The sequence below is a fragment of the Plectropomus leopardus genome, chromosome 2 (genome assembly GCF_026936395.1).
Source record: "Plectropomus leopardus strain MGB_pleo_1.0 chromosome 2, ASM2693639v1, whole genome shotgun sequence".
In the NCBI taxonomy this organism is placed as follows: domain Eukaryota; kingdom Metazoa; phylum Chordata; class Actinopteri; order Perciformes; family Serranidae; genus Plectropomus; species Plectropomus leopardus.
In genome coordinates this window covers 1514587-1537176 of record NC_142177.1, presented here as the reverse complement: position 1 = coordinate 1537176, position 22590 = coordinate 1514587, and the positions used below count along the sequence as shown (strand labels likewise).

General features: G+C 40.8%; 1 protein-coding gene across 1 annotated transcript; it reads right to left on the bottom strand.

Annotated features, from left to right (window-relative positions):
* Positions 1–115: 115 nt before the first annotated feature.
* On the bottom strand, positions 116–19789 carry p3h1 (prolyl 3-hydroxylase 1). Its single transcript, XM_042498179.2, has 15 exons — positions 19197–19789; positions 16650–16802; positions 16043–16232; positions 15819–15950; positions 11865–12004; positions 10179–10268; positions 10024–10076; positions 9765–9892; positions 9433–9560; positions 7406–7501; positions 5962–6112; positions 2850–2967; positions 2674–2749; positions 2411–2551; positions 116–953 (listed from the first exon to the last, which is right to left on the bottom strand). The coding sequence occupies exons 1-15, from the start codon at positions 19656–19658 to the stop codon at positions 462–464; spliced, it is 2550 nt and encodes an 849-aa protein (XP_042354113.2). The 5' UTR covers positions 19659–19789; the 3' UTR covers positions 116–461.
* Positions 19790–22590: the final 2801 nt, after the last annotated feature.

The window sequence follows — 22590 nt, the reverse complement described above, 5'->3', positions numbered from 1 at the left end:
TGGCTTGTTAACTGAGCAGTCAGTGTGACAGATGACTGGATGATGCTTCCACCCTGACACCCAGTGTCAGCTCACAGTACTGCACCACTTCTTTCTTTATGAAAACTCACCACAGTTTACAAAGGACACTTTTATTTCAATAATTCACACAGCTGATTTGAGGTTTTTTCAACAGGAAGTTTGGGCACTTGCTCACCCCGCTGTGCTTGGCTTCACCACATGACATCACAAATAAAAGAAGATAAAGAGAATTCAAAGTGAGATGAAAACAGGCACCACCTACACAGATACAAAGCTTTAGATGTCAAACAAAGCTGGATTTGGGCATTCTAGCAGATTGTCACTTTGATTGTCACAAACTCAAGCAGTGATTTCAACCTTTCACTCAACCACACACAGAGAGGACCTTGTAGAAAATAAAAAATAGACAGCACGCAGACACAGTCCCAGGAGCTGGCTGATCACAGCTCTTCCTTGCCGTTCTGAGAGTCCGAGGCCAACGTGGAGTCAGCTGGAGCTGCTTTGGAGTCCTTCTTGGCAACAACTTTAACTGTCTTTTTTGCAGCTGGTTTTGCGTCCTTTTTGACCCCCTGCTTGGTTTGTGTTTTACCCGTCTGTTTTCCATCTTTCTTAACGTCAGCTTTGACTTTGTCAGCTGTCTTTGTCTTTGCTTGGTCTCCAGCTTTGTCTTTTGATTTGGGAGAAGCTTTGGCTTTAGTGCCTGTCGTTGTTTTGCTGACTGGTTTTGCCTCTGCTTTGTCCTTTGGTGGCTCGGCTGGTTTGTCAGCCTGTGTATCAGCTGGTTTCTCATCTGTTTTTTGGGGATCAGCCTGTGCAGGAGCTTCTGCTGTTGTCACTGGAGGCTCGGAGGAGTCACTCACCTCCTTTTTGATAAACTCTGCATCCACAGGGGTAGAAAACATCTTGAGCATTTCCTGAGCTTGGATTCTCTCCTACGGGACAGAAAAGGGAGCATTTGGAAAACAGAATGCAAAATTAGACAGTGAAGAATCAAAAGTTAAAGACCAGGCAGACAGAAACTGTATTTGTGAAGGTTTTGATTCATGTTTCTATAAAAATTAGTTACTGGCTACTCTGAAAAATCAATGTTCCATTAAGTTATAAGGATACACCATATACAGTAATTTATGCTTTGCCTCTTTTGGTTATACTAGATGATAAGTAGAAATACCGCACTGCGGTTGTATGCCTCTGTGCATCAGTCAAGTTGCACTTACAGTTTACATCCATGTCTGTGAAAACATGGACGCTTCACATACAGAAGATCTCTGCAATCAGCAGTTTACGTTAGTGTCACCAATTCAGCATCTGACCAAATGTCTCTGTTTCTGAGATGTTGAGTAATTGCTAGAAAAGTGTTGGTGCAGAAAATGATGATGTCACAGTGAAGTAGATCTTTGACCTCTTGGGTATAAATGTAATAATGTAATAATGTAATAATTTCATAATTTTACCCTGCTAGACATTTGTGTGAAATGCTGTAATAATTAGCGTTATCATTCTTGAGTTATAGCCAAAAGCATGTTTTGTGATGACACAGTGACCTTGACCTTTAACTTAGGATGACCGAAATTTGATCAATTCATTGTTGAGTCCAAGTGAACATTTGTGCCAAATTTAAAGAAATTCCCTCAAGGCGGTCTTGAGCTATCGTGGTCACAAGAATAACATGGATGCAAGGTCACAGCGACCTTTGACCACCAAAATATAATCAGCTCACTGAGTTCAAGTGAACATTTATGCCAGATTTTGGAAACAAAATCCCTTAAAGTGTTCTTAAGATACTATGTTCACAAGAATGAGACAGACAAATCACAGTGACTTTGACCTTTGACCCACAAAATGGTTGAGTCCGAATGAATTTTGTTGCCAAATCTGAAGAAATTCCCTCAAAGGATTAGTGAGATATCGTGTTAACATCGATGAAACAGACAAGGTCATAGTGACCTTGACCTTTAACCTTATGACCACCAAAAATGTATCTATTGATTGTTGAGTCAAAGGGGATGTTTGTGCCAAATTTGAATAAAACTTCCTCAACTTCCTTTTTTAAATATGCCTTCACAAGAAAGTGATGGACAGAAAAGCTGGAATCAGAATGCTTCCAGCTTCAGTTATTGCTAGCACAAAAGGCATAACAAGAATGGTACAAAGTTAATATAGTTACTTTGAGATGTGAGGGGGAGAGTTTTGCAGTTGTCAAAATTTCACTCTCAAAGGAGCACACTCCATAAGTCTACTGCAGATCTGAATAAAAGTCTACTGCAAACATTCACTTCATTAAATTGAATTCTTAAACTCTTACTTTACATACTAACAGATGCTGCTGGTAAAAATTGTAGAATGATTCCTCGTTCTGCTCATGTTAGTCTACAAAGACTGGCTGTACCTTTTCCTCGTGAGCAGGATCCAGGGTGAACCAAAGCGCCACAGCACACCTCTGACCCTTGGAGACAGCTCTGACACCATGGGGGTTTTCTTTCCCCGCTCCGAACCCGACCACACGGCCGCACCGTGGATGCACCTCGGCCTGGAGACATCCGAAAATATATACGCAACGCGCAACATTAAAGCAGCGAAGCTTTGACATTTATTATTATTTACAGTTAAAAAAGATTATAGTAAAAACAAAAAAACAATCCGAGTATTTACCGTGACAGTTTTAGCATCCAGCTCAGTGAAAATGAAATCTCCTCCCTCAAAGTCATCGTTTAGATAAAGGATGGCACTGCAGGGGAGCGACATTGTAGGGAGGGTGTTATTTCATCAGAGTGTCTGGGTGACTGATAGACTCTGTGGTGTGTGTATGTGTGTGTGTGTATGCTCACCTGTAGTCTCTGTGTGTGTATGCAGGAGGGTCCTTTATGCACTCGTTAAGCTCAGAGACCAGCAGACAGTTGTCCACATGAACAGGGTGACTCAGGTCCTCACGGTCCTCCTGCTTCTCTGGAGACACAACAGTGCAAAGGGAAGTTTGAACATTTTACAGTGTGATCAAACCACCCCCCACCAGCACTGCATCCACATCCATTAGAGCCTGCATGGACCATGTTTTAATCAGCTTTACCAATGGATCAAATCACTGCTGAGTGCAATATCAAACAGAGTTGCTGGTTGTGATGAATAATTAATTACCAACGGTTTCAGTTTCCTTCTGTTCTTACACTCACATTTAGCCACTTTTAACGCGTTGTTTTGGTTTTCCAACTAACAAACCTGCTCTCATCCACCTGCTGACCTGCAGCACACAACTGTGTTCAGCACACACATTCTAACAAGGCCACTGTCCACTACCTGAGCTGCAGCAAACAGCACACACGGTGACCAGCTGAAAAACAGCATGGAGCACTCAGCAGCTAATGAGCCAAATATTTTTCTCAGCAGTTGGTTTAAGTTAAAAATTGGACTTTTTATTGGATATCTATCCAATAAAAATGACTCCAAACAAATGCTAGTATATCACAATGCTATGTATTACGTTCATTTACGTTCTTTAAAACGTAAATGGACTGCACCTGTATAGCGATTTTTCTATTCTTCCAACCACTCAAAGCACTTTCACACTACATGCCACATTCACCCATTCACACACACATTCACACAGTGGTGGCCAAGGCTACTATACAAGGTGCCACCTGCTACTCATCACACACACTCATACTCCAATAGCACAGCATCAGGAGCAAGTCGGGGTTCAGTATTTTGCCAAAGGATTCTTCAACATTTTAACTGGAGGAGCCGGGGATTGAATCACCAACCTTCTGATGAGAGGATGATCTGCTCTACCTCTGAGCCACAGGTGTATTTTTTGTGTTCTGCTTCCCTCTAGTGGCCCATCAGTAAATGAATGCAGCTTTATCTTTCGAAGAGGTGAAGCTTTTAATTTAACCACTTTTTTAAACTTGTCATCATAAAGAGGAGGTGTGTATATTAGGTACAATGACAGCTTTTAGCCTCCAAAGCTGGTCAGTCTTTGCTTCCAGTCAAAATACGCACACACATATTCTGCAAAACACACAAATCTATGGTGAAAAACCACGGCACACTGAAGAACTTTACTGTGACTTTATTCAGAGCGAGCGACGTGTTTCACCTGTAGCTTCCTCAGGTTCGCTCAGTGAAATTACAAGAGGATTCACAGGTGTGACACATACACGAGTCACATGACTAAATATCAAAATGTTCTTTTTTTCAATTTTTTCACTGTATCAATAACATATTTTCTAAAGTGAGCATAATTGAAAAAATAAATCATGACAATATTTACAAAACATCATAAAACAGCAAGGATCTCTTGTTTATTTGTTTCTGTTTTGTCTTTTGGTGTTATTCAGTTCTTATTCATTTGATTTGATTTGATTGATTGATTGATTGATTTTTCTCTTTTTTCTCTCTCTCTCTTCTGTCTGGTGGTATGTGTTATTTGTGATGTGGTTTTGTGTTAAAAAAATTAAATTCATTAAACCTTATGTCACAAAAAAAGCAAAGATTTCATGACTGAATGTTATTCATACACTGAAGAAATTGAAAAAAAAGAAAAACACTTGATAATTAGTCATGTGACTTATGTGTATTTATAACACCTGTAAAAAGGCTACAGATGAAATGTGTTACTCGCTCTCAATAAAGTCACAGTTAAGTTCTTCAGTGTGCTGTGGTCGATTTTGTTTGTCTCTTAAATGTTCCTGCTACAAACCAGCACCTGACAATCACACAGGCTGTGCATGGGGAGTTTTGATAAATGTTACACATATATCTATTGTAAAGTCATGGAATGTTGATATATTTTACGAGAAAATAAAACAACATGTTTAACACATTCTTTGGCAACTGAGTACAAATCATGTAACCTCCAAGAAGCATGGTGATGGATGTTCAAAACATAAGCAGCTTTATTTATACGTATTGCAGCCACCACACTAGCCTTCATTATTTCCATTCCAAGGCCACGTAGGGATGTTATGGAGCCATAATGGAATGGCGAGCCCCTTATATGTGGGAGTGGTCACGTATGAGGGATTTCTGGGAGGTGACAGTCCACGGTTTCACAGAGGAATTGTGGATTAAACATGTCTGGATGATCCACTCAACTTCTGAAGAGTTGAGCGGATGCAGTAACACCTCTTTTAGCTCCTGCTGCATCATGAGGGAGCCACTTACTGACAAGCATATAGGGATAGCATCATGTGACCTAAAAAAGCCAAAAAAGTGCATCTATTGCAGTTTGGACAAATTTTTTCAAATCGCCTGAAATACCACCTCATGCGAGTGTAAAAACTTTTTTGCAATTTCTCAAAGTTGACATGTTACCATTAGGCATCTTTTATATTCTCAGTTTCAATTTGCGCAGTTTTAGGATTAATGGAAACCCGCCTTACAATGTGCTGTGTGTTCCATCCTCCATAACAAGTCACTGAGGCTTACGGGGGCTGTAGTTTTATTTGTCACTATTTTCTTCAGAAAACATGCAGTAAAATGTTATTTGTCTGAAACAAAGACTTAAGTCAGTTATCCAGGAGACTTTTATGTTGATGTGGCAAGAAATATTGAAGTAATTACTTACAGAAAACTTTGGTACCCTCTTGCGAACTGGTTGTTTGTCTACAAAAAAACAAACAAACAAACTTTCTCCTGTTTTTCTTTCTATTAATTTTGTTTAGAGACATATTTTGCATGTGTGAAGGGAATTGGGGTATTTCTTAAGTTCGTGATTTTTTAAAATTTTAGATGCTTAAAAAGGAACTACTTACAAAACAACTTAAGACTGAACTGATGATAGATCGAATAGATGTGAGGGATTATTTTATGAACGAACCAACCAAAAAAGAGTGATCCATGACATTATCACTGGGGACAAAACTGGGGGAACTGTATTCTGAGTATGCAGCAGTAGATTAGTCTCTTCCACAGACACAGCACCATCACACTGTCAACACTTACCATCGATGGCGGAGCGACACACTAGGTGGGAGTAGGAGAAGTAGAGCGGAGAATCCAGGCGGAAGTACGACTCCAGAACCTTCTTCACCTTCTCGCTGAGGTTGAAGAAGAGACGAGCGCTCTTCAGAGGAACCGTCCCCTCCTGTCCGAGCTGGGGGAGGACAAAACACAGTTTAGCCCTTTAAGACTAAGCATATAATATGATAGATATGTGCAACTTTGCAAGAAATTACTGCAAAAATTAGCAAGAAAATATGCAAAAAAAAAGTGCTGATATAATACATAAAGTTCTGTAACATATTTTTGAAGATATAATTATAGTAAATATATGTGCAGTTGTCTTTACATTTTATTATAGTTTTTTTTCCTCTCATTTTTCTTGTAACTTTTACTTATTTCTTGTTTTCTTGTCAATTCTTGCTAAGATGCACATCTATGTTTTGGAACAAATTTGCTCACGTGTCAAGGGTTTCAATGCTTGTGAAGGGGCATCAGAATGGTGCACAAGAAAACTAATGAAGATCCATGTTTTGAAGGGTTAACAGCAGCTACAAGGATGAAACGAGTGTCAGTGTTTAAATATGACTCCTTTCATGAAAATCAACTGACTTTGGGATGTTATGCTACATATTGCCTATTATGCTTTTCCCTCTCCATGTTTACATCAGGAAGACATGTAATCTTGGTTGCATAAGTTGTAAATTCTTTCCTGATTTCAGATAACATTCCTGCTGGAATTCCTGCTTGAACCTGGAAACTTTTATTGGTGATTTTTCACGGTAGAAAGTATTGCTTCTGTTATTTCTCACTGTTTATCCAGGCTTGTATCAGGTAGGGTTCTTACCAAATTAACATTCATTTTTTATGTTTTTACGAAACTGTTGTTAACTGGCTTATGTTTAAAGGCACTTTGGCAGCATATTAATGGATTGAATCAAGAGGGAAAAAGAGAGAGTTATGTTATAACATATAAAATGTAATATGCTATAGGCCTAACTTTACAGTATAAATTTGGGTTTTTAATTGGGCTCCGGCCCCAAACTGCTGCCATGGGTCAGGCTTAGATGAGGCTTGCACAGAAACTGTGCGGATTCAAGTAGGGGCAAGCCTGATTTAATCTCTAGTGCAGAGACGCACAGATGTGGAAGACGTGCAAACGCAGACCAATCAGAGCAGACTGCGTATTATCAGGAGGGGCCTTAAAGAGACAGGCACCAGAACACAGCCCTCTCAGAAGGTGAACACAGGTGTTCCAGCACAGACAGAATGAGAAGAATGGAGTGATTTTTGACCACTGAAGCATGTAAACATGTTCTACTAGAAATCCAAAATACAATATGAGCCTGAAAATGAGCGCCCCTTAAAAATGTGTCTTGATGACTTTTACTGTAAAGAAAAGCTTTGACTAAATAATGTCATGTGTCATGCTTTAGGGACTACAGACCTTGATAGCCTTCAGGACAGTGACTCCCTGGAACGTCTCACTGGGGGAGTGGGGGGAGGGGCGCCCTCTGTAGCCGTCACCTTTCTGAGCCGCAGCCTGGGAAACATACACAACATCATTACTGTGACATGATGTACTGACACACACAGTGCAAATACAGAGACACAGGACACCAACAGGCATCAGGTGACATCAAAAGACTTTCAAACATTTTTAAATTGGATAAATGAAGGCATATCTATACCTTTTTATTTCAAAATTGATGCCACCCACTGCTAACATTAAAGAACAACCTTTAGTTTCAGTGAATGACATGTTTTATTGAAGTTCTTGTAAATTGTGAATCTAAATATCCTCTAACCCCCCTCCCAAAAATAAACAAACAAAAAAAAACTGGTGTGATAGCTTTAAAATTCCCTTAAAAAAGAATAAAAAACTAAATAGGAAAATAAAAAATAAACAACAAGGAAAATACCTTGAAAAAATGATAGAACTCAATTTTAATAATTAATAATAATTCTGATACAGAACTCTCTGCTCATTACCTTTTTCCTCCTGACTTTAAAAGAAATTTGCCAGGGTCCAAAGATTTAAAAACTTGTGAAAGGCATCTGAATTCAGCACAAGAAAAGTAAAGGTGAACCAGGTTTTAAAGAGTTAACTCTAATGTTCCTTAAAAGACCATAGCAATGTTTTTTCCATACCTTCAACACATGGTAAAACAGACTGCACTTGCTCTGCACTCAAAGCGCATTCACATTATAATATAGTATAAGAAAGCCCTCAGCGCGCCCTCGGCTGGGTGGCGTTGCCGTCAATGAGCGCACGGACACACGCATCGTCAGAGCGCGCCTCAAGCAGCAAGATCCCCGGTTGACTTCTGCACAGCAACTGACGTCTTTTTTTCTGTCTTCCCTTGATGTGTGTGTGCGTGAGTGACTAAGGTGAGAGACTATTCATGCTTCTGTAACTGAAGAGCAAGTTTAAGTTCTGTTAGAATGCTTACTTTCTGTTGGTACAAGTTCTACTTTGTCAATTGTCAATCAAGTGCTGCGTCACGAGGACCACATACACACGGCCAATCGTTGTAAACCTGACTTTCACTATTAAAGTATCCTCTCCAACCTGATTCCCTGGCCGGAATCATTGCTCTATAGTTGTCCCATCTATGTTGGCTCACTGAGGTCCCCATCCTCACACTACATGTCACATTCACCCATTCACACACACGTTCACACACTGGTGGCCAGGGCTACCTGCTCCTGGCAGATGGCACCACAGGACTTCAGGCTGTACTTCTGCATTTTCAACCACCACCACAGACACAAAGAGTGTAGAGCTGGATCAAGAGACTTACCCGCCCCTCTCTATCACCAAACACTGAATCCAATCAAACTGTAAAACTAGGCAGTACTGACTGAATATAAATCCAGATGACATTACTGCACTACCTATTTCAAACCAAAAATGTTTTCTGAAATGTTTTTTAACGTCCTGTTTAGCTGTAATACCTAGAGTTTGTGAACAGGATGTGGGTGCCATACTGCTTCCTGCACAGTGAAAACCAAGGCCAAAAAAACAGAGATCAAACAGTAAGACTAAGTACTATGTAAAGTGTCTTTGAGTTCCCTGAAAAGCGCTCTATAAATAAAATGTATTATTATTATTATTTTTAAAACTAAGCAGCGCTCATCAGATATAAACCAATATTCTGTTACTGAGTTACATATTTGTTTCCTCAAATGTTTTCAGCAACATGTTTTATCTTACTGTTAAACTGGAATACGAGATCTGGCCTGCCGCCATTATTTCACACATTACGTCAGGTGCATAGCATTGTGGTAGTTGTAGGATTTCTACCTCTCGAACAAAAATGTCCTTTTTTTCAGTTTTCTCTGCTTGTGTAGCACCAGTTTCAAAAGTATCTGCATCTTTCTACTACATAGACTGAGCTTTATGTGAGAGTCATCTTTATATTGGTGAAATTCTTCTTCAGTGAATAAGTTGTGATTCTTTTGATAACTCACATTGGAGAGGCGGTGCAGCTCCCTGCACTCGTCATCACTGATCACCCCGTCCAGCAGCACCCGCTGCGAGCCGTTCAGTTGCTTGGACGTCATGGTCACCTTGATGTCATCATACAACAGAGCACCACCTGGACAAATGAGGTCACATGATCGAGATGTGTACAGATTTGTCGGTCAAAGACTGAACCTCTGACTCTCAGGTACTGCTACAATTTGTTACTGTAGTTTGTTTACATATGAAATATTAAAGTATACATCATGAGGTTATGTGGAACAAATGCTCCATCATATTACTATCAACAGGTTCACTAAAATCTGGGTGAAATATTCACCTTCCTGCGGCGCTATCATCATGGCCAGATCTGAAGAGTCCTTCTTCTTCTCCTCAACCAGAGTCTCTATCTCCTTCATTAGGTTTCCTATTTCCTCTGTGATCCTGGCTGCAGTCTCTCTGTCAGCTCTGACACACACACACACACACACACACACACACACACAAAGAAGTTGTTGACATAACAAGTCACAACATCACTTTCACAATACATTCATTCTTGCGCTGCAACATGTGTGTATCAGTGTCTTCAGTCTTACTTCTGTTTGTCTTTCAGTTTCTTGGGCATGATGTCTTCAGGAGTCCATGTGTCCTGATTATAAAACCATAGTGAAGACATAAGTCAAACACCATTCTGCATGAAACCACTGCAGCAATGAGCAAAATGTGAAGGATAAGGGATTTCATCACTCACTGGGTCTACAAAGGTGATTCCAAAGGCTTCATATCCAAAGTAGAGCAGCTCTTTCTCCAGTAAGGACTGCTGGATGTACTGTTTCACCCCCTGGAGGCAAAAATCAATTGAACCTTGATTGCATCTGTTTAAAATAGCAGTCTATAAAATAGCTGTAATCTTTGCCGTGTGTTCAACTTTCTAGCTGGGACACTGGCAAAATAAGACAATGTAACAGTCAGCTTACACTGATGCTAGTTTTTTTAATGTTGATTTGATGTGTCCAGGCCTTTAAACCCTGCCCAGGAGGCCTTGAAAAAAAGTTTCAAACAGCAGACATTCTGACTAGTCATAGGGAAAGCATGTATTACTAATGACATCAACAATGACTATTGTCCTATTCAAGAAACTTGCTTATTATTGAATGTATTCTTTACACCACCAGCTGGTTCTGCTGGAAAGTGGCGACATGTCTGCTCTGAAAATGTCTGTGAAAACTACTGTGTAGAGGAGGGAACTAAAGACATTGATCTGTTCTGTAAACACCACATCTGTTGGACGTCTGTCCATTCTTGAAGACGAATCCCTCCTCAGTTGCTGGGTTGTCTTGTGCTGTATAACCCTCTGAGGCAAACATAGTGAGCTTGCTGACCATGGACAGGCACCCCGAGCAGCTGGGGGTTCAGTGCCTTGCTCAAGGGAAGCAAGGCGAACTGGCACTTCCCCAACTACCAGTCCATGCTCCATGTTTGCTACGTACAAGGACCTGAACCTGTAACCCCCCGGTTCCCAAGCCATGTCTCTACACACAGAGCTTTGAAGTGAATTGAATTAACTGAACTGAAGTTAAGCAAACTAAAGTGAATTAAGGTGAAGTAAATTAAACTAGACTGGACTGAAGTGCATTGAATTCAGCTGATTTGAATTTAACTGAATTAAAACAAAGTGAATTGATTTGAACTGAACTGAACTGAATTGAAGTAACTCGAACTGAACTGAAGTAAACTGAATTTAACCAAACTAAAGTGAAGTGAAGTGAAGTGAAGTGATGTGCCTTGAATAGCAGTAAACCATAAATGGTATCAAAAGTGAGGTTTAAGGGATCAAACTAAATGTGTTTAAAGTGGGGTTGGTGAAAAAATAATAAATCATTTTACTTGTTTAATTTCCAATTATTTTGTTGACTTTCATTATTATGGAAAGCACAATAACCCATTACATAAATGTGTGCACATGCAGGAAACAGCAGTCACATAGTTTCAGAGGTTTCTTGGTGAAGAATCAGCCACACCTTCACTCTGCAAGTGTTTTTACTCTAAAACTGAGCACAGGCTGGACAGTAAGCTCAGACATAAACACCAGAAATTTTGGCATCATTCATCATCATAAGTATTGATCAACAAGCCTATTAAGCCACTATAAATACAGCAGAATATGGACATTTAGAGCCTGGAGCAGTAAAGACCTAACTTACTGCTTCTTTAAAAGGCAGCAAATGTTTATGTGCTTTAGATTATCATCAGTGCCTTTTTAATGTCCCGTTTGTGCCCTTGAGTACATTGGAGTGCTAATGGAAGCTATTTCTTTCTCACTGTGTGAGGGCTGATTTACTGCTGATCATTATGGATAACACATCACACACTGCTACCAATAAGTGCTCTCAAAAGCCTCGGCTAAATGTAGAGTAGTGTGAGTTATTGACTGTACCTGTCTCGCTGATATAGTCTCTGCCTTGTCATCACCAAGCACGGCAGAATAATAAGCCAGGTTCTGGTTCATCACCTCATCTTCAGGGTGGAACAACAGGAAGGTCTTAGCACACTCTATGGCCTTTTCATACTTCTCACCTGGACAGAGAGAACAGGAAGAGGAAGGTGAAGGGCAGGTTTAAGGTCTGACAGAGTCAACAGACATGTTGTTTTTGTTAGGAGAAAGGCAAAAATGTGCCCCTGTTGGGTTTTTGATGAACTTTGTCAGAGAAGATAACCCTGATTATTATCTCAGATCGTTCTTGGAGACTACAGATCTATAAGCCTGTGCTTAAATATGGATGTGTGGGGCGGGAAAGACGTGAAGGTTTACCAAGCACTGGGGCTCTAACTCACACATGCTTCCCAGTAAATTACAAAGATAATCTTTCAGGCACTGCAAGCAGTTTTCACTATTCACACATGCAATACATTCAGCAGCATATTTTCTGTCTTGCACCTTTTTTTCACTTTCAATGGCAATTCCCAAAAATAAAGGGTTGGGGAGAGTCCAGGGTATGATGGTAATGCAACACTTAGGGAGACCAATTGCCATAAAACTCAAGAAAAGAAGAAAACTTAGAAACGCTCTGACACATGGACATTATTAATGGAGCGACGATGTTGGAGGGTGACAGCAGGCGGCACCAGAGTGCACTGTTTTTGCTCTCTTTGGGTGCGCTGGCCTGACAGAACTTTTTTGGGTATGCTTGAATGGATTTCCGGTCAATATACAATAGAACATTTTCATATTGAAAGAATTTGGTTTTGGTTTGTTGTTAAGGATCTTTTCAATTATTTCAGAATTGTAATTCTCACCCATATCTTTCTAAATATATTTAGACCCAAGGTCGACTGCCGATGCCTCAGGGAAACAAATCAATCAGCCCCATGTTATATGATAGTGAGAAGTGCAGAACAGATTATACTGAGCACGCATCAATGATATGATACAATATAACCCAATGATTTCTCCTCTTTTCAACCTCCTTGGACCAAGCCAACCAATGAAGGCCATGAGTACTAGTCAGTCAGAGTAGGGACTGTAACTCCTCCGCCATCCTAGGAGAAAAAATTTGACTTACGATAAATGGCCACACAATAAACAAGTTGTGGATTCAAATTTGTCATCAGCAGTCTCGTGATTGGTTCGCTTGCTCCACATGAAAACATTTTTTTTCCAGATCGACATAACCTTTAAAGTCTTGTTCTTTCAATGTTACTGCTTCCATTCAACACTTACATTCCACTTACATCCAGCCATACCAGCAACTCCCCTGAGATGTTGTAAAGTCGTAAAGTGGGAAAAGGAGTGCCCCAGGGATTTTTCTGTAGTTTGACATGGAAGTTGGCTTTGCCCACATTCCCTCATCAAAGAGCCTATGGGATTTTTCTTTGGATTTTGGATTAAAGCAGAAAATAAGTTCTGTGGTAAACAAACATTTATACTTACATATTTTGTTGAGCAAGATAATCTTCACAAATTATCACCACTTTCAGGAGTTTTGAGGCCTAAATGCAATCTCCAGATATAACAAGCCACAAGACACACAAAGCTTCAAAGTTCACAGTGGGGTATTTACTGATGTATTTTATGTCATAGAACAAAATATGAAAGTCTCCTCAACTTGTGTTAACCACAGACATTATTTCATGCTTCTAACCAAATATATATTAAAAAAAAAACACTGACTCCAAGATGAGGCAATCGGAGGTGCTGAAATGTTAATGGATTTTTGGGTTTTAGGACTCATTTCTGGGGTTCTCTATTGGCGGTAGAGACCTCCAACAACACCAGTCCCTGCTCCCTTTCAAACATGACCCCATGCAGGAAATCTTCTGAACATATCAGGCATAGACTGCCTCTGTGAAAGGAGCCGAAGAGATATGTTACAGTTGCATTATGGATGTGTGGGATTACGTGTTTGTGGAGGTTCACTGGTGTTTGGTCCCATGGCTGGTTCCATTTTCCTGATCAACAAACACCCAGAGATGCAGAGAGGGCAGGTAGTTGCTTCTTATTATTAGCTGATGCTACCTGTCAGTTTCACCAGTTATAATGACAAACATGACTGGTGACAGATCAGCTGTAGAGAATTTGCTGTGGCTACAATGAAACCTTTGGTGGCTGTCTGGTTACAGTAATGTTGGTGACTTTATTTGCACAATATTGATTGATTCAAAGAATATCCACTCTTTAACACTACTATATGACTGCTGATAGTTTGTATTTGTATTTCAAAATGACCAACAGAGTGGTGACTTTATCACAAATATATCAAAATTGTAGGACTATCATCACAATAGATTTATATAAAGACCTTGATATCTGGTTCATGTATCTTGTGGAAAATCTAGCTAAAAGTCAGTAAGTTATTATTTGTGTGAGATGTGTCAGATAGATTTAATGGTAGTATCACATCTTCCTCTTATCTAGTTCTTCAGTTGTTGTTACAGATTGTGAGTGTGAATTAAAAAATGGCTGTTTCTGCCTCATCAATCAACGAAAGGTGATTTTTTAACTTTGAGTTGAGTTATGTTAGTGACTTAAGGAAATTTGATCTGATAAAGTTTTGATAAAATGCTCTCAAATGCCCTACACTTGACCCATATTTGGGACTAAAAGTCAATATATCTCAGCCTCTGCTGCTTTAGTTGTGACTCTTTTTAAAATTCACGTCTTGGGAGTCCTCTAACTTTATGGAAGTGCAACATTAATCACCTTAATAAATAGTAACGTATTAAAAATGTCCCATGAGCTGCAGGATGCTGAACAGTGGATGGGATCTTCCTTCTGTTAGTGGGTTTGAAGAATTTAATAATGGTATGGAAACACCCATCAGTCTGCTTTTTAAGAGGCTCTAATGGAGGCCAGATGGCTGTTGGTCAACTGTGAGTAAAGTGAATTGTCGTCATTGAGCGTGACCATCAACCATCACTATTAGTCTATACAATAAAAACAACACACCAGGTTTTCTCAATACGCAGGAAACTCTATAGCAGTGACACTCAACTTATGGCCCATGGGCTAAATCTGGCCTCCTGATAGAGTGCCAGGTGGCCCCCTAACCATTTTATAATTCACAATGAAAATAACGTGAATTGCACTGGAAATATTGTACTTAGAGTGGATAAAACAGCATCAAAATAGAGCTTGTTTATCAAAAAAAGTGCCAATGGAGGATCCTCTGCACTGACAGAGGTCCTATCTAAGATCCTAATGTTCTAAAATCCTACAAATGTCCAAAAATCCTAGAAACATCTTAAATCCTACAGATGTCCTAAAAATCTTGAAATGTCCTAAAGTCCTAAAAATGTCATTAAATCCTAGAAACATCCCAAAATCCTGTAAATATTCTAAAATCCCGAAAATGTTCTAAAATCCTAGAAATGCCCTAAAACTCTAAAAATGTCCTAAAGACCTAGAAATGTCCTTAAATTTTAGAAATGTCCCAAAAGTCCTGAAAACATCCTTAAGTTCTAGAAATGTCCTGAAATCCTAGAAATGTGCTAAAATCCTAGAAATGCTCTAATATCCCAGAAATGTCTTAAAAATCCAAGAAATGTCCCTAAATCCTGGAATTGTCCTAAAATCCTAGAAATACTCCAATGTCCTAGAAATGTCATAAAATCCTAGAAATGTCCTGAAGTCCTAGAAACATGCAAAAAATGAATAAATGGCCTAAAATCCTGGAAACTGACCGCTTGCGTCCTGTCATTATGCAAAAGTTGCCTCCAAGCAAAGCGTGTTAAGTATCCCTGCTCTGCAGGGAGCCATCACATCTTGTTTTAAATAAAACCAGAAGATCTGTCTGATGAGTTTGAACCAATATATCTGACCATGTGTTAATCTCTGTAGAGAGTTTAATTCCACTTCCATGACATTGGGCATTGATGAAGGTGCTGGACTCACTATTGTAGTAGGAGAACTGCAGGTAGTTGAAATGTGAGGGGAGGAAGTCCTCAAAGGGCTTGTTTTTACCAGCAGTCGAGGCCAACTCTACTGCGCAGTGCTGCTTACAGTTCAGTACCTGCATGTAGTGGTCTGACACACACACACAAAAGGAACATGGTCAGCAGATTTCAACTTTCATATCAATCTTTTCTGCACAAAAAGCCAACAATGCACTCTTTCACCTGTCATGGTCTGGAACAGGTCGGCACTGTACTCCATGTAGTTGTAGCCGTCGTAGTTGTAGGCTCCCTCACACAGTGCTCGACACTCCTTATCAGCAGTTAAGTACTCATCCACGGCCAATTCAAAGTGATCAGCCGCCAGCCCGAAGGAGTCGTCGCTGTAGTAACTCTTCCCCAGCAGGAAGTCAGCCTGAGGGGGGCAGGTTGTGTGATATTACCAGTGTAATCTCTCTCATAAAAGTTTCATTTTTCTAAATAATAGCAAGATAATAACAAAATGAATGCAAGGTTATTAAAACATCTTGTCTGGGTTTACTTTTACCTTTATTTCCCATCATATTTCACACATCTCTTCATTTAAACATTTATATAACAATTTGAGAACTTTAAAGTTGGGCAGTTGCAGCTATCATAGACATGTAAAAAAATCTGTGACAGTTTAACTGTGGAGAAAAGATCCATGAGGCAAAAATTAAAAAAAAAAAAAAAGAATCTGAAATGTGAGCAAAACAAACATTACAGACACTCAGCCCCCTCTGAAGACTGGCCTTGAGGCTAACAGGACAAAAAGGCCAGAGCAGTGATCAGAAAAGGAGTTAACACTCACCATATGTGGCCTGGCCTCCAAATCTTTGAAGTCCTCCGGCTGTACTCCTGCCATCATCCTGTAGTAGTCCAGGTTCTGTCTCATCTCCATGTGGTCCGGGTTGGCCAGGAAGAATGTGTTGGCAGCTGCCACAGCCTTGTCCAGCTTATTGATCTGAAAACACACAGGTTCAGCTCGGCCTCTCTTATTGAAGATGTGTTTTTCAGTAAAACACCTCAAAATACCTACAGAGCTTAATAACAGCACTGATCACTGCTGCCCTGCAAGAGTCTGCTCTGCTACCATGTGCCTCCCAAGCAGGGTCAGTCTGTCCAACCCTCTGTGGTAGGGCAACATATAATATAACTACATTATATTAGAACTATAAAAACAAAATTAATATATTATCACAATATCATTTTTATGGTTTACATGTTAGCAAACTGTTGCTGACCCCCCCCCCCAAATTAAAGAGTGATTGCAGTGTTTAAGAACAGTTAAACCTGCTAAAAATAGTCAATAGACTGTTTTCCCATTGCCAGTAGAGCAGAGCTGTGTACACGGCAAGCATGTGTGTGTTGTTTTGGTGTATCCATGTGATGTCATGGATAGGATAGGATTATAACAGGTAAACAGTAGAGAGCAACATGGACAGACACCTGTGAAAACTTTTCAGTGGTTTCTTCTCTTCAAATATCTACTTATTCTGTCTCTCTTTTAAACTCGGTGCAGACTAATTTGGTTTGGGTGTTGCTTCGATGGAGATGGACAGTATTTGGTGGTGATGCATCATTGCATGGAGCTAAGATTAGCAGGTTGTGTGGTGTTGTATTTCCATCTATGCCGATCGAAGCCGGAGGATATGAAAACCTGTTTCTATTGCAGTCATTTGACCTGGGTTTGAACTCTGATTGTTCGCGTTCCCATCGCATTAAAAAGCCAGATGTTACCTGGTGTTCACAGGTTTTTGAGTATGAGGTTTAAGATAGTTAAGCCGAGGATAAAATCCAAACAATGAACTAACAATGCTTCTTTAACACATTGCACTGTCTTTTGGCCAATTGTTCATAAAAAAATGTGTATCTTATTTCTCACTTGTACTTATTTAAACTGACCAAACTTCGTCAACCTGACATGAAAGACAGTATTAATTTAACTATAAGTTTAGTGAACCGGTTTCATACTTCAAAATAATGAGACTGGATGCACAGAGATAATGTTTAACAGGCATTAAGTCAATTGTAGGTTATTTCCACCTCTAACAGCGACCAGTGGGAGTTGTAACCATCCATGTTTGGGTGCTGCTTAGGTGGAGATGGACAGTATTTGGTGGTGGTGCATCATTGCATGGAGCTGAGATTAGCACGTTGTGTGGTGTTGTTTCCTTCAATATAATCCACAGCAGCAACACCACATGTCTCTCTGATATCAGTGACCTGTAACTGAAAAAGACTATTCAGTCGCAGGAGTTTTGGCTTCATTCCATATTATTATTACATGTTATTATCATAGTTTGGAAAGTCAGAATCTGAGCAACCAGCTTGGTTGGAATGTTGAACCTAGGGATACAGATATCCGATACGCCAATATATAACAACTCATTTGGCCAGTAACCAACACCAATATCGATATATTTACTTTTTTTCCCCACCTGATTTAAATGAGCATCAATTCTTCTGTCGTGGAATTAACATAATATTATGCATACACATTATTCTGGTTTACCAGCAGATGCAATGCTTCTACATGTATGCAATATTCATTCATTGTGCAAAATAATAAAAAATACTTCAGCTTTGGGTCGATGTTTTGTTCATGTTCATTTTGTCAATAAAAAAAATCTGTCAAATCGGCAAAAAATAGCATGTTGGCCAATTCCATCATTTAATTTTACAGTCAATGTCTGTTGATACCAATGATATGCTGACATTATTGTGAATCCCTAATATGAATTATTATAAAAATACACAAATACTTGAGATCATTTCTTCTGCAGATTTTAGTAGCAGATTAAAATTCAGCACATGCTTTTTCAGTGTGTTGCTGCTACCTGGTTCTGTCTGAAAGTAATTTGCCAATTTTGAATATAACTACATATTACTACAATCAATATATATATCATATAACCTAACTATCTTTGCCCATCTTACTTTACAGCAGAATCCAATATGCCAACACAGCATTCGGCCCTATTTACACTTTATCTCAGTAAGCATTTGAAAGCAGCACCGTGGCCTTTAAAGTGCTGGATCCCAAAACTCTGCGTCCTAACGTAAGGCTGACTCCACCTTAAGACGTGGCATGGCTGTCTTGAATTTGGGGGGGTTGGGGCATTTATAGTATGCAGATCCACATCAGCACTGAGTCCAGACTTGAATAAGATCTAAAACTAAAATGTGTTTGTAACAAAGTTTTACTCTGTACGGAGTACGTTAGTTAGTATAAAGTTGGACTGGAAAGCCTGTCTATGTTCTACATGTTGCATGAGACATGAGGGCAGCACTGATTGCAGCCGGAGGCTCCACACATGCAGTTAGCCTCCATCAGCTGCTGCACTCCGCTGTTTACCTTGAAATAAGCCACTTGCAGGTAGTTGTAGGGAGTCCTCTTTGTGAATTCCAGCTCCACTTCTTCACTGACTTGGTGCAGAGTCGGAGAGCCCAGCTTCTCCGTCTCGCAGGAGTTGACACAGTCCGCCCGTTTCAGGATTCTCTGGAAGAAGCCCAGGTCCTCCACAGAGCCGGTCCCCGGGATAGAAGCCCCCAGGCCGGACCGCCGCTCACCGAAGGCGGTCTGGTTGGCGCAGCCGAGCCGACACTGAGCCTTCACATTGCGGACTGTGGCTTTGTTCCGGAGCGCCTTCTCCATGTTGAGGATCACAGTGAGCCAGTCCCCCTTATAGTAGGCTTCCACCGCCGTGTCGAAAAGGAAGTCATACGGCTCCAGGACGAAGCGGCTGCCCTGGTCTGTTTCCGAGGAGCACAGCGGGAAAATGCTGCAGAGAAACAGGAAAACATACCGAAGCTTCATGGTGCTGAGGGTCCGGGCTGAGCGGCGAGCAGCGGCCGGGAGCAGAGCTGAGGGCCGGGGACAGAGGAGGAGCTGGAACTTCTCTCTCCCACATTAACTTGTGTGGAGGTGGGATCTGAGCACAGGAGCCCCGGTAACACCCCCTCTGCCCCCATATGTAGATCTCATTACAATAATGCCACAAAGCACAGTCCAATGTGACCCTGTGTGAAGGCAAAATGCAACAGAAGTTAAGACTGAACTCAGCTTAGATAAAAATCACTTAAACCCTTAGGGTTTTTGTAAAGCATCTTCTACAACGCCATTCTATCTTTAAGGGGACATTGTAGGTCATGTTGTTGCATGCTTCATGTTTTATGGCAAAAGAAATTAACTATTCACATTAAGCAATTTAGGAAATTACGTAATAATAATTCATTTCAAAAGAAAGTGAAGTAAGTGGTGTTAAAGTCCAAGTTGAGTTGCAAGTCTTTTTTGATTTTGTCAAAGTCAGTTCTACAGTCATTAAATTTGTGACTCAGGTATGACACAAGTCCTCACTTGTGGTCTCATACTTTTCATACCAAACTTTACTGACTGGATCTTTTTCTCTTGTAAGCAGTGTAAAAATGTGTCATAATGATAACATTCATCTTACAGGAAAATTCAAGGCTACTGTTTTTATGAATTATACGTTGTTACAAATAGGGTTTTTTTTTCAACACCGTAGTTATCCCAGCGTGCTTTGCACAGCAAATCAGTCACTTCCAATACACAATGATTGGGTGCAAAGTTCTGGTTCCCAACACAGTGTCTGCATCACTACAGACACCACGTCAAAACCGCCTGTCCATCAAAAAGACCATGATGACACAGCAAATTCCAACATGTTCTCATCACAAGTTGTAACATGTTGCTGCTTTGCAGTGGACTAAGCTAGAATTAATTAATGGGGCCAGCTGTTTGTGGAGGGGAGACCCCTGAACTCTGAGTTGATTTACTCCAAGAGGGGAAACTCTGAGTATTTGGTTCCAGAACAGCTAATGTGAATTAGTTCAATCAACTCTGAGTATGTTCACCCTGAGTTCAGCGTGCACGACCTCAATAAAAAGGCATCATCAATGGAGCCCTGATACCTTGATTCACCATGGCAACGGCTGAGAAAAAGAAGGCTACTTTACCCCATTGGAACTAGAGGTCCTCATGCTGACTATGAGCCCATGTTTAGAAAGAAAAGTACCACAGTTGCAGCAACTAAGGAGAGAAAAGCGGCATGGGAGAAAATTGCTGCCTGCATCATTTGTGCCAATGTGTAAGTTTGAATGTACATGTCCATTGACTTAACATTAACCACACTTTATTAAAATTGTAGCATACAGGTGAAAAAAAACGGTGGAAGACCTCCTGTGTGGTTCCTGTCCCGAAGACAGCGCACCCCAGGGAGCCCAACCACTTCAGACCTGTGGCCCTCACTTCTCACCTGATGAAAACCATGGAGAGGATTGTTCTCAGAAACCTCCGCCCCCTGGTGAGCTCACATCTGGATCCACTGCAGTTTGCATACCAACCGGGCATTGGAGTGGATGACGCAGTCCTCTACCTGCTGCACAGATCCCTGACTCACCTGGAGGACACCGGCAGCACTGTGAGAGTCATGTTCTTTGACTTCTCCAGTGCATTCAACACAATCCAGCCTTCACTGCTCAGGGGGAAGCTTGAAAGAGCGGGAGTAGACTGTCACCTGGCTGCATGGACCATCGATTACCTCACCGACAGACCACAGTTCGTGAGGCTTCAGGACTGTGTGTCGGATATGGTAGTCTGCAGCACCGGGGCCCCTCAGGGGACAGTGCTCTCCCCCTTTCTCTTCACCCTGTACACTTCAGACTACCACTACAACTCTGGGAGCTGTCACCTCCAGAAGTTCTCCGATGATACAGCCATCGTTGGATGCATATCTGAGGGGGACGAGCGGGAGTACAGGACCGTCATCACGGACTTTGTCAACTGGTGTGAGCAGAACCATCTCCAGCTCAACGCCAGTAAGACAAAGGAGATGGTTATTGACTTCCGCAGGAGGAAGACACCCCAGACTACACAGGTGAACATCCAGGGTCTGGACATTGAGATGGTGGAGACCTATCGATACCTGGGTGTTCACCTTAACAATAAACTGGACTGGTCTAATAACACAGATGTCCTGTACAAGAAGGGCCAAAGTCGTCTCCACCTGCTGAGAAGACTGAGGTCCTTTGGAGTGTGCAAGACTCTGCTCCGGACATTCTATGACACTGTGGTAGCATCTGCTCTTTTCTATGCAGTGGTCTGCTGGGGAGCAGGGAGCACAGATCGGGACAGAAAGAGACTGAACAGACTGGTCAGGAGGGCCGGTTCTGTCCTGGACTGCTCCCTGGACTCCATTGAGGAGGTGGGTGAGAGGAGGATGTTAGCAAAGCTCACATCCATCATGGACAACCCCTCTCACCCACTGCATGAGACTGTGGGGGCTTTAAGCAGCTCCTTCAGCAACAGACTGAGACATCCACCCTGCAAGAAGGAGTGCTACCGCAGGTCATTCATCCCATCTGCAATAAGACTCTATAACATCAGCATCACTGGCTGATGGGAACAAAACTGGCTTCATCCAAAATTCATCCCAGAGTAATTTGCACAACAAATTTTTGTACTATTCTCTAATCCATCTTTTGTGTACATACTATTCTATTACTTAATTATTATTATGTGTACATACCTTATTTCCTCTATGTACATACTTATTTTATTACTTATTTATTGTTATTTGTTATTGTTATTTTCTTTGTTACATTTCACTTTTCTTTTTTCATGCTGCTGTAACATTTGGAATTTCCCCCAATGGGGGATCAATAAAGGAATATTCAATATTCAATATTCAATTAAACACATTTTGATTTTCATTTTGGTGCAGTCCCAC